Source organism: Rattus norvegicus, chromosome 1 (assembly GCF_036323735.1).
Source record: "Rattus norvegicus strain BN/NHsdMcwi chromosome 1, GRCr8, whole genome shotgun sequence".
NCBI lineage: Eukaryota > Metazoa > Chordata > Mammalia > Rodentia > Muridae > Rattus > Rattus norvegicus.
Genome location: NC_086019.1, coordinates 160,811,274 through 160,823,612, shown reverse-complemented (window position 1 = coordinate 160,823,612; position 12,339 = coordinate 160,811,274). Strand labels below are relative to the sequence as shown.

General features: G+C 39.8%; 1 protein-coding gene across 4 annotated transcripts in view; it reads right to left on the bottom strand.

Moving 5' to 3' along the window:
• Nucleotides 1–301: 301 nt before the first annotated feature.
• Nars2 (asparaginyl-tRNA synthetase 2, mitochondrial) overlaps nucleotides 302–12,339 on the bottom strand; it is a 111,632-nt gene continuing 99,594 nt past the window's right edge. For 3 of the 4 annotated variants that reach the window (XM_063284991.1, XM_063284989.1, XM_039105956.2), the window contains 3 exons: nucleotides 7,706–7,803; nucleotides 5,560–5,586; nucleotides 321–1,778 (listed from right to left, as the gene is read on the bottom strand). In XM_063284991.1, coding sequence (XP_063141061.1) covers nucleotides 1,634–1,778; nucleotides 5,560–5,586; nucleotides 7,706–7,803 — 270 coding nt within the window. In that variant the 3' untranslated portion in view covers nucleotides 321–1,633. Of the gene's footprint in view, nucleotides 1,779–5,559; nucleotides 5,587–7,705; nucleotides 7,804–12,339 lie in introns of all 4 variants that reach the window. The other variant, NM_001398738.1, reaches the window with a different exon arrangement.

Here is a 12,339-nt window from a genome sequence, read left to right as displayed (position 1 = left end):
TTGGTCTACTTAGAGAGTTCCAGGACAGTCAGGGATACATAGAGAGAATTAAACTCCGAGGGCTGGAGAGATGGCTCAGCAGCTGAGGGACCAGCTGCTTTGCCAGAGGAGCCAAGCTCTATTCCCAGCATCCACACAGCAGCTCACAGCCTTCTCTAACTACAAATTCCAGGTTATAAGATGCCCCTGCTTTTGGCCTCTGTGGGTGGTACCAGGCATGCAACTGGTGTACATACATACACGTAGAGAAAACAATCAAACACATAAAATTAAATTAAAAAGTAATTAACCTGCAAGAGAATCCAATGAAACTTTGAAAATTATTTTAGGTATGCATGTTATTTTAAAATTATTTGATAATTTGATACATATAAATTCAACTGAATGTACAACCAACAATAGATCCACATAAATGAAGCCCAGTGAAGACTAAAACAAGTCAAGAGCTTTAACAGCATGACACCCCCAAGTCCTACCCACGCCTCGGATCAAACCCAGAGCGCATTTGCCATGCTAGGCCAATGCTCTACCTGAGTTGCATTTCCAGTTCAAGCATGATTTCAGATACACACAAATACAAGTGTGTCCAAGTACTGTAACAGCTCTGAAGAAATGATGTTTCAGCCTATACAAAGCAAGTGGTGTTGTCCAAGGTGTTAGAAGTCTCAGATCTTGAGCACTCAAAAGTGGCACCAGTCACAGTCTACCAGGCCACACCATATTCTAAAATTACCCATCTTGTAGATTTGGCCACATTTCCAATACCACCTTTGATTAAAGATATCTTTCTTCCAGATTTCATGGGGAAAGGATCAAGAGGAATTTAAAAATAACTTCTTTCATAGGTATCAACTTAGAAAAGCATTTTAATGACTATTAAAAATATTATAAACATCTAATATAAATGAACTAGAACAATGATTGACAAGTTTAAATGGTTAATGTTAGCTCTTTAACTTTTAAAACTAAAGATCAACAGTTATTAAATGTGATTTTTTTCACTACTCAATGATGAATATTTCAATTCAGAATAGCCACTTCATTAATTGATTTAGACCCTGAAAAGGAATATTTTCTTCTATGAAGCTGAGTAAAGCACCGAGAGTAAGACTGGCGTTGTTGGTTTAAATGGCAAGGGAGAAAAGGGTCGGCATCACCTTATTTTTTAGCCACTAGTTGTTTAAAAACCAAAACAACCCCTCCCCCCCCAAAAAAAACCAAAAACAAAACAAACCAAAGGGAAGTGAGCTACCAAGATCTGAAGCAAGGTGAGGCAGGACCATCAGGCACTCTGAGTGTCTACACCTCCATGTCTTCCTTTCTTCTTTCTTGAGATGTTACCCAGGCTCAAGTTACTCTCCTGTGCCAGCTCCTCCAGTGGCCGGACAGCCCTGCCACTACTGCTTTCTTCTTAACTTAGGTAACGGATTTGAGAGCCCACTTGCTCTTAGTATTTCTCCTTGCAGGAGTTTGTCCATGAAAAGCCTTTGACTCCTCAAGGTGATCAAGACCATTTGTATTTTTCATATATTATGAATTGTGCCCTGAACTCCACATTTCCAGAACACAGACCCCCAGTCTTCTCCATACATACTCATGGCCATGGAGAACTTCTCATTAAACAATCTTTCAGCTACAAAAGACACGAATGAGTAAATCTTGGAAAAGGGATAACATCTTTGATATTGTCAACTCCTAGGATACATTGTAAGTAGCGTTCAAATCCCATCCCGAAGCCTCCATGCGGCACAGATCCAAACTTGCGAAGGTCCAGGTACCTGTTTTTGGAGACAGAATCATTACTTGTCAACGAGACCAAATGCGTTGATGACATTTCGTACTTTATAAGTATTTTGCAGTTGTTTATTTTTTGTCTCTGGGGTAGAGCAGATCCATCTTTTCATTCCACAGAGATCAGGAAAATGGAGGATATAAAGTGACCTAGCTATCCAGGGCCACTCACACACGGCAGCAGGTTGCGTGCAGTTGTGGGCTCTGTCACTTGACATTTATTCTTTCCAAGTTGCCTAAGCACCATTCATACAGAAAACTCGCCTTGTGATACTACAGAAATATTATACTAGACTTCTTAAAAACACACTCATGATTTTTATTGCATGCTAATGACAGCATTCCCCCTCACTCCAATCCTGTCACTCACCACAGAGAATGAAGAGCTTGTTGTTGACGCTGCATGCCTGTCTGTGTACCTGTGCTTGGTGGGGACATGTGGAGACCAGAAATGGATGTTAGGCATCTTCCTCAACCTTTCTCTATGTTATGTTGAGAGAGAGTCTGAATTTGGAGCTCACCAATTCTGCTTGGCTGGCTCACCAGCCACGGCCTGGGGTCTGCCTGTGTCTGTTGCCCTCTCCACTATCGTGCTTTGGTACAGATGTAAGTTGCTGCCTTTGGCTTTTTGCCTGGGTGCCGGGGCCTGAACTCGGATCCTCAAGCTTGTGTGACAAGCACTTTACCGACTTAGCCATCTCTCTATCCATGAATAAAGAGGTAGCAAAAGATGTTGCTTTTTTAAAAGATTTATTTTCACTTTATGTGCACAGGGGTTTGCCTGCCCGCATGTTTGTGCACCATGTGAGTGCAATGCCCGCAGACCAAGACGGCATTCGATCCTTTGGAACTGCAGTTAAGGACTGTTGCTGAGGGGGTGCTGAGAATCAAAGTCAGGTCCTCTGGAAGAGCTACAATTGCTCGTAAACACTAAACTATTCCTCCAGCCCCAAGATTTTGCTCATTCTATCAGGAGCAGGCACTGGTCTCAGACAATCTTTTACCTGCAGGGAATGTTCTAGAGTAGCTGTTCACTCTGCAAAACCCAATTTCTTTAAACTAGAAAAGCATATTGGTGGGTTGGGAAGTGAAAGGAAGGTTCTGCTTTAGGGCAGTGAATGTGCGTCCCTTCTCTGGAATGGAGCCACCTCCAGGGCTTGTCATGCAGGATCTGCTACCACTTCAGTCTTCATGGCTAAAAATGGGACAGGCATGACTGAAACACAGATTCCTACAAACTTGCATGGAATCAAGTTACTTGGGGAGAAAGGGTAGAGGACAGCCCTACACATGGTCAAAGGACAACTTTTAAGAGTCCTATCTCTCCTTTTATGATAGTAGCCTAGGAATCCAACTAAAGCTGTCAGGTTGGGTGGCAAGTCCCTTTGCCCACCGAGCCATCTCAGGGTCCCTCGCTAGAAAACACAAATTAAAGCAAGTTCATAGTTTCTCAAATAATTTGTAAATCAGCTCCAGAGTAAGACTTCAAAGCACCATAACAAGTAGCCATTTGGCTCTTCAGTTCTAGATGAATACATTCACACGTTAGGGTAAAGATCTAACATGAAGAACAAACGGCAACTGGATGGGCTGTGTGCAAGTGAGATCAATAGGATGTGGATTTTAGAACACTTCTGAGTAACAACGACAGGGCATCAATGGAGGAAACAGTCTTAAGGGCAGCTCCGATGGCTGAATTCGCTGCAGGTTTACAAGGCCTGGAACACGTACACTGACTCACAATCTGAGATGGAGGTGCACCAAACCAGTTAGTTGTCAAAACCTGCAGGACCAAGTTTGCGCAGAGGTTCAGCAATGGGGTTCGCATCTCTAGATTTCCCATGTGCTGATGTCAGGACAGTGACATGAATGTTGAGAGCGGAGTCTGCAGGAGGACCCAGCTCACCAAGCTTTGCCTGACTTCATTTTGCTATAGAAAACACAAATCTACTTTTAATTAAAATGTGGACTTCGTCTTTGAACAGGTGTCACTAGGTAATCCCAGTTGGCCGGACACTCATTACACAGACCAGGTTGGCTTCAAACTCACAGAGCTCCTCGGTCTCTGCCTTCTGAGTGCTGGATCGGATCATCGTTTATTACTATTCCATGCTTCTGAGCTGTAGTTTTTGAAAATTAGATTGATTTTGGGGCAAGCAGATATAGAAAAGATGCCAAAAATATATGGAACTGGTCACTAATTTTATTTGCATATGACAAGAAGAAGTAGGAAGTGACTGCACTCCCAGACACCTGGCTTTTCAAACTACAGAGGAACTTTCATAGAGATCATGGATGCAAAACTTTCTCAAGTTCCTTTCACCTTTAACATACTATGACTACCACATAAGAGGAAGTGAAGTCAAGTCAGAATTATTTATAGTTAGAGATCCTAAGTGTGAAAACCTTAGCTAGAAAAATAGTACAGGAGCTATAAAGATGACCCCGCTGGTATGATCACAGGCACTTAGGCCTGTTGCCCTGAGTTCTAGCCTAGAATCTATGACAGAGAGAGAGAGAGAGAGAGAGAGAGAGAGAGAGAGAGAGAGAGAGAGACAGACACACACACACACACAGACACAGAGTGACACACACCAAAAGGGTTGTCCTCTGACCTCCACATACTAGTTGTGGCATGTGAATCATCTTCCTCCCCCAAAACACAGTTAAAATATTCTCAAAAAAAGAAAAAATAGTATAGACCTGATTAGTAAATATCATATTTATTTATATAACAATTGTTGTTATTTAAGTAAGTTTTAAAACACTTTAAATATTAGTTGATTGACTCTGAGGGGTAAAAATAGTATAATTGGCTCAACAGACTTACCTACTAAGTAGCAAAACAGAAAAAAGGGGGAAAAAATCTAGCATTTAGTGAACTGTTCTACTCCGTGTGGATATATCTGTACTTTTTCATTTCTAAAATGACTCTGAAGCAGATATTATCATTTCATTTTATAACCATTAAAAACAAAAAAATTAAAAGAGAGTGAGATAATTAATGATATTGCTGGCAAATACCAGGCAATCAAAAACCATTAACTGAACTTTGAAACTCTGAAACCTATCTCCTTCCTTAACAAAAAGCAAGTGTACATGTCATTTCCTTCCCCTAAGAACAACAAAATGGTTAGTGATATTGCTGATATTTTATTAAGATTCTAAAACAGCATTATGTAGACATGTAAGTAATTTGTCTACATTTGAATAGTCTTGAAAAAAAAATTTCAAACCAGAACACTTTTGTGGAAGTGTGACTGTGACAGGTGTTATTCTTAAGCAGCTCAGGGCTATGCAGCTCCTAGATATCTAAGGTGTCACGCAATTAGAGCTCCCAATGTCAAACACAGGGAACTGAAGCATAACGAATGAGAGCAGAGGCGTCTGCCTCGCCTATGTATAAGACTCTGTCGTAATAAATGGGCAAAAGAACAAGAAAGATTTTGGTTTATGGAATACTTGGCTCCATTCCTAACTACAATACTAAGTTCATACGCCAAGGCCTCATGTTTAGGGGAAGGGAGGGGTGATAAATGGACAACAACAGTATCTACCTAAGTGTTTGATGATTACTTGTAGTAACAAAAATATGGTGAGCATTACCCTGTATATAAAAAGCAGTAACTGAATGGTAATCATTAGTTTTACTGTTTTTCACAGACAGTTTCTAATTCTCATGTTTAGTTCTTAGCATCTGCTTACAGGGGAATAGAAATACAACTAAAACTCCTTTCCACATGACTCAGAATAGGGCCACATCCTTACCACTGATAGGCTTTCGTAAGTCCTGATCTGTAAACAGAAAATAAAGAAAAAATTGTGTCAATTAGAATAAAATATCGATCAACCACCAAACATTTATTCTGGTATATATGTATATACCCTTAGTAAAGAAATAGACACAGTGAACCCTGTGTCCTCCAGTCAGTGTGACAGGACTGAGGAGGTTCAGTTTCCAGTCAGAGAGAAGACGTTCTATTAATAAGGCCATCAATACTAACAGTAAGCAATGAGTTATTATGAAATGAGAGGCACTGTAGTAAATGCTGTAGAATGAAAATAGGACTTGAAGGGACTGATCTGACATGAGCTTACTGACCAGGAAGGAAGATAATCAGAGCTAGTACTAGTCGAGGTGCCTGGAGGCACAAGCAGGCAGCAAACACCTGGACATGACTTCTATTCCACGACATTTACATCAATGTGCAAGTCTGAGCTGCTTTCATACTACAATTTAGCTCTTGTCTAGGGAAATGGGAATAACATTTTAAGCTCTCAGTGGTCATTAAAATGAACCTCCTCCCTTTAAAAAGGTATTTAGGACTATATCTGAAATGGCAAGGACCACTGAAGTTCTAACTTTCTAAAGTACAGAAAACATGAGCTACAGCCACAGACAGATCCATGAAACAGAGGAACATCTACTTCATTGAGAAGGAAAAAGTTGGATGTTATCAGATATTAGGAAAGCATTTACTGTTATGAAGGGAGGCTTCCTGGAGGAAGGGAGCAACTGAAGAAGCTGGACAATCTAACAACAGATAAGGCTTCTTGCCACATGCGATTTTTACTATTTTCACATTTTTTTTAAAGAGGAAGTTAAAATTCTTTCATCTAGAGATTAAAATCTAATTCACTTTAATTCCACAACTTCCCCAGGACTGTCTTAACAGTGAGAGGCAGCAAAAAGTGATCGTCTAATCAATAAAGGGAATCTTCCACAGCACCCTTTACTTCCTTCTCTTGGACTCTTATCCAGTAGAGCAGCCAAGAAGGTTGGATTTTTCCACACCAAGTTATTCAAGACATTTATAGCTTCAGGTCTTAGAAAAGCATCCACTTTCAAAGCATGGCTCTATTAGCAAAAGTTGGCCTTAAAAATGGCTAATTTAACAGGATATTTTCAAAATGCCCCACCCCCCAAATGTGACAAGACCCAGTACTACTGGAGAGAAGGACTAACAGACTTGAGAAGGTAATGCCTGGTACAGCCAAGTGGAAATCAGAAAACAGGTTTGTAAGTGTGGCCAGTTTTGGAAGTCATCAGGTTTTCTGGCAGACCATGCATATTCAGGAGTGATATTCAATTAGAAATTATTCCCTACTTTCTATCTCCAAAGTGTTTTCTGTATCTATGGATTCATTTTCCACATCTTGAAAAGAAAATTAAAACAAAGTTCTTCAAACAGCTAAGTCAGGACTGTGCACAATAGAGAACTCGAACAAAGAAAAATACTGATAAATGCTAGCTTAGCATTTTTCTATCGTTCCTCTTTTCTTAGTTCAGTCTGTCTTTATAACCTAGTGGGATCATGACATTCATAAAACCAAGTACATAAAAAAAGGACACAAGTAAGAGAAAAATGAGGGAGAAGCTTAGAAAGGCTTGGGAACATGGCTTTTATTGCTTTTAATTTTTTTTTTAAGACAGGGTCTTAAATTTTATATAATTTTGTCTGACCTGGAACACACTATGGAGACCAGGGTGACCTTGAAATTTAAGAAACATCCTCTTGCTTCTGCTCTGAGTGCTGGACCCATGGGCATGCCTTGCTTTGCCTTTCTTTTCTTTTTTTCTTTCTTTTTTTTTTTTTTTTTTTTTTTTTTTTTTTTTTTGGAGAGGGTTTCACTCTGTAGTTCAGGCTGGCTTGCAACCTGTGAAATTCTTTCTGTTGCCTCAGCCTCTTGCTGAGATTATAAGCATGAACTACTATGCCTGCCAATAGATCTGGTCTTCAAGAACGAGATACTCACAGATGTTAGAGCAACCTTTGTAGATCACTTGGAGCCCGAGTGCCAGGCCAGTCAGGTGTGAGGAGGCCAAGTGCTTTGTTTGTGTTATTATGCAGGGACCACCTTTGAGGACCCCACCCCAGCTACTTAAGTGTGCTTCTTTTAGGTTTGACAATACCTTGCTAGTCGCTGCTCTAGGACATGGTACCGTTCCTCCCTGAGGCTACCTCCAAAGAGCTCCCCAACTCCAGGAACCAGAAGATCTACAGCAGCAACCTAAAGAAGAAACCAACCAACCATGAACAGCACTGTACTTCTTGGTGATTCCAACAACACTCAGATTTTTCATGTAAATCTAACATCTTCTTGAAACAATTTTAAAATTAGTTGTATGACTGACTATTAGATTCTCATCTGCGTTTTCTGTTCATGTTCTCTGTTTCAATATCAAATTAATATTATATTTATAATAATGCAACATGTTATGGGAAGAGTTCTCTCTTCTATTATTCGTGTGATTATCAAAAATTCAAGGAAAGTCTTGCAAGCAATACCCAGAGAAACAGCAGAGAAGAGAAAGACTTAAGTGAGTTCTGACAAACAGCATTTGGATGGGATTAAAGGTCCCATGTGAAGGAGGCAGTACATACAGATTTGTGCACAATAAGATTTATGAGGAATTAAATTCTAAAAAACTTTTTAGATTTGTCTTATGTGTATGAATACTCTACTGACATGTACATATGTGCCCCACGTGTGGCTGGTGCATCCAGTGGTTATAAGAGGACACGGGGTCCCCAGGATTTATGGTTTTGAGCCACCATGTGGATACTGGGAACTGAACCAATGTCTTCTTTAAGAGCAACAAGTGCCTTTGGTCTCTGACCATCTCTCCAGCCCCCATTCTTTTTGAAAAAGAATCTGCTTGCCCAGAATTAGTTATGCAGATTAGACTGACCTCAAAATTTGGCTTTGAACTTACAGTGGTCATTTTGTCTCTGTCTCCCAAATGCTGTGCTAGCAGGTGTAAACTACTATGACTGTCTCTAAAATAAGTCTTGTTTAGGGACAGGATTCACAGGAAGGTTTATCTATATTCCAGACCAGAAAAGCGGGCTAGGACTAGATGTCTGGAAACATCAGTCTGGTAACATAGATTTATATGTATGAGGCACGGGGTTCTTCTTGTTGAATATCATTGAAGGAACTACTAAATTAACAATATATGCAACAGCTGAAGAATGTGGCACACATAAACTTGATTTGATAAGGCTCATAAAATAATACCTGATATATAATATAGTACTCGTTTGAGGGGAAACAATTCTGAAGTTGTAGTGTTTTCGAAGAAAGACAACATGAACTAGAAACAAGTGCACACTGGCTCTTCAATAAGTACTCATCTGAGTACTGCATATGCAATGTAAAGAGACATTAGTAATATAATTATATATTTATAGTTTGAAACAGGGTCATACTGTGTAGCTCTGGCTTGCTTGGAATTTGCTATATAGACCAGACCAGCTCAGAACACATAGACATCCACCTGCTTACAGTTCTCCAAATGCATGCACCACAATGACTGGCTAATTATCTACTTTTAATATTTTTTTGAGTTTTGTAATTTTTCCACAATACTAAACAAAATAAAAATGCACCATCTTAAGCAAAATAGCACTGCCAATTATTTTTCATCATGGATTCAATTACTATCGCAAGCTCAACATTAGAATAGAACCACTGTCTATATTCAAGTGCAGAACCCTAATATCTATAAATAATGAGTACAAAATGATCAATATGTGTTTTCTTTTTCATAGCTTAATCATAAAATGTGCAGTATTAAAATCACCGACTAGTAGGCAGATAGATAGACTTCAGCATGCTTTTCAGTTTTCTGATACATGTAAAAAGTATGCTAGAGATCAAATTGTATTTGTAAAATTCTAATTGCCCCACCTTATATTTTAAGAAAAAAAAACCTCATGCTAGTAAAGTCACTTTACATATTTTAAATGTCTCAATAGCTGCACAGTTTGTTTAGAAGCGTAATTTTTGCCAGGTGTGGTGGCACACACCTTGTAATCTTGCACTCGGAAAGTGGAGACAGAGGGCCCTGACCCAGCTCACTAGTTAAGGCTACTGAGATCTGTAGCTGTGGGTCCAGAAGCTGTGACTGAAGCCTTCTCATACACATGAGGTAGAGTGAGACTGAGGATGCCCACTGTCAACCTCTATACGCACACACGTTCACATGCACACGACCACCTGCCTCTCAGCTGCTCTCGAGGTTTCATTTGGTCCACGCTAGTTTCGAACTCACTCTGTAGCTGTAGCTGAGGATTGGGTCTCCTGACCCGCAGGTCTCTCGCTGCCCTTGGAGCTGCAGCTGTGTACCACGACATCTTGTACTCAGTGCTAAGGATGGAGCAGAGTTCACTGCATGCTTTCTGAGTATAGAACTCTTTTTGGACATTGTGTGTACAACTTTGTTATTTCATGACTAGAGAAAGCAAAAGTTTCTTTTTTTCCCCTTCTGGGGAAGTGAATGTGGGCCTTGTGCATTTACTCTATAACTGTGCATGCTACATTCTAAAAGAGAAAAAAATTCCTTAATTTTTGTATGTAGGTATCAAGCATTGTTTATCAATTGAAGTACAAATTAAAACAATGAAATACCTTTTTTTAGTTCCTTATTTTGATAAAAAAGTAAAAGACATAAGCAACATGGAAGAGAGCTGATAGAGAAATGCCTGCGTACAGCGGAGACGATGTTTCTAGGTCAGCAAGTCGGCCATAGAGAACCGGGGTCAATGTTTCTAGGTTAGCAAGTTGGCCATTGATAACCGGGGTCAGCAACAGCAACTTGAGCAATCAAAGACACAAAAAGATTAATGTGGAGGACATTAAAACTGTATCAATTCCAGTAACAAAAATTCAAGTGTGATCAGCAAGAGACACTTAAATACATTTTAGGCATGGAAAAAAGATTGTTATAAACATAATAAAATTTTAATGAATGGGATTCCATTCTTATAGGAATATAGATGTAAAGGTTTTTTATTTGTATTTTCTTACTTTCTACAATGAAGATGTTACACTTGTTAGAGAAAATAGAAAAAACTTTTAATAGAGGAAAATTACTGTGTGCTATTTCAGTTTGTAGTGTCTAATCACTACTGGTGCTTATTTTAATTTGTTTTAAAGTTATTTTATGTATATGAGTGTTGTGCTTGCAAGTATGTATGTGTAGCACTGCATGTCTGGTGCCTGCAGAGGTTAGAAGAGGTCAGTGGATCCCCTGGAACTGAAGTTATGGACAGTTGTGAGCAGCCAGGTGGGTACAGGGGATTAGACTGTGTCTTCTGCAATAACAACTTCTCGTTCTTTTAAGGGTTCTTTAGCACTATTTCTATTTTAGAAAGTTTATCTGCAATCTGTATTACCTTGTGACTTAATTCTTTGGGTGCTTTTTAAAAACATTTATTTCGTGTGGGTATGGATATCTATCTATTTATCTATCTATCTATCTATCTATCTATCTATCTATCTATCTATCCTCACCTATTATGTGCAAAGATTAAACTGGGGAAATTCTATATAAGAAGGGTGGTAATAATCCCTGTTAAAATGCAAGAACACACAAAAATTAATGAGGCAAACTGAAAGGTAACTGTCTCACAACGCACATGAGAAGCGCCTGTGCAGGTGACAGAAGTGGGCAGAGAAGGCCCAGCCAGGCTGCTGTTTCTCCAGGAACGTATAACCAAACAGCAGTTCCTGCTTGGGCTTCATGTAAACATAACTAAAACAAACAGAAAACATACTTCTGGGAGCTTAGCACTCTTCACAGAACTACATTATAGTAATTCTGGACCTAGTGTTTTGTTTTATCATTCCGTTTGTTTAAAAGAAGCATAGAAGACTAATGCTTATCTTTGACTGCATACTTCTTAATACGTGAGGTCACTGGAGAGTTTGCTGTGTGACCACAGCACACCTTAGGCATCCTGGGTGGTTTTTGTTTATCTGGATCATAACAATTGCAGTAGTCACCTTTAGCCTCTTACTCTTATTTATGTGTGCCTCCCCCACCCCCACCCCCACCCCCGGGCCCAAAGGGCATAGGATGCTCTGGAGGTACAGGCCGTGAGTCACCTAATGTGGGTGTTAGGAACTCAAGTTGGGCTCTCTGTAAGAGCAGCAAGGACTCTTAGTCACTGAGCCATCTCATTAGCAACTTGAATCACCTTTAAAGTTTACATCATGGTATTATACTCATGCATCCTTAGAAAATGTCTAATCCTGATATGTTCCACCATTTCTGCATCAACTATTACAAAACTGAAGTGCTAGAGGCGATGAGAATAGGCTAGAAGTAGGCTATAACCATAAAACTCCACAGTCTTCCAAGTTTCGGCATTAATAACATCTTTGGCTAGATAATTTTTAGTTGTAAGGGCCTGAGGCATGTGTTTAGAACTTTATTTTCCCTTTGGTGCTGGGGGTGGAGTTTAGGTCTCTGTGCTCTCCCAATGAGCTGCACTCAGCCCACTGCAAGGTACTTAGCAGCATGACTGGCTTCTACCCACTGCATGTCAGATACACTACTAGCCTAGTGTGTCAGACCTAAGTGTCTCCAGGCATTGCTAAATGTCATCAAGAGGCTAGAGAAAGGAGGGCGCATCAATCCTAACTGAAACATATCAGTTTATGGGCTGCCAAGTAAAAGGTGCGTGCTGCTAAGTATAACGACCTCAGTTCGACCCAGAATCCACATGTGGAAGGGAATAACTAATATTGCCAAGTTGC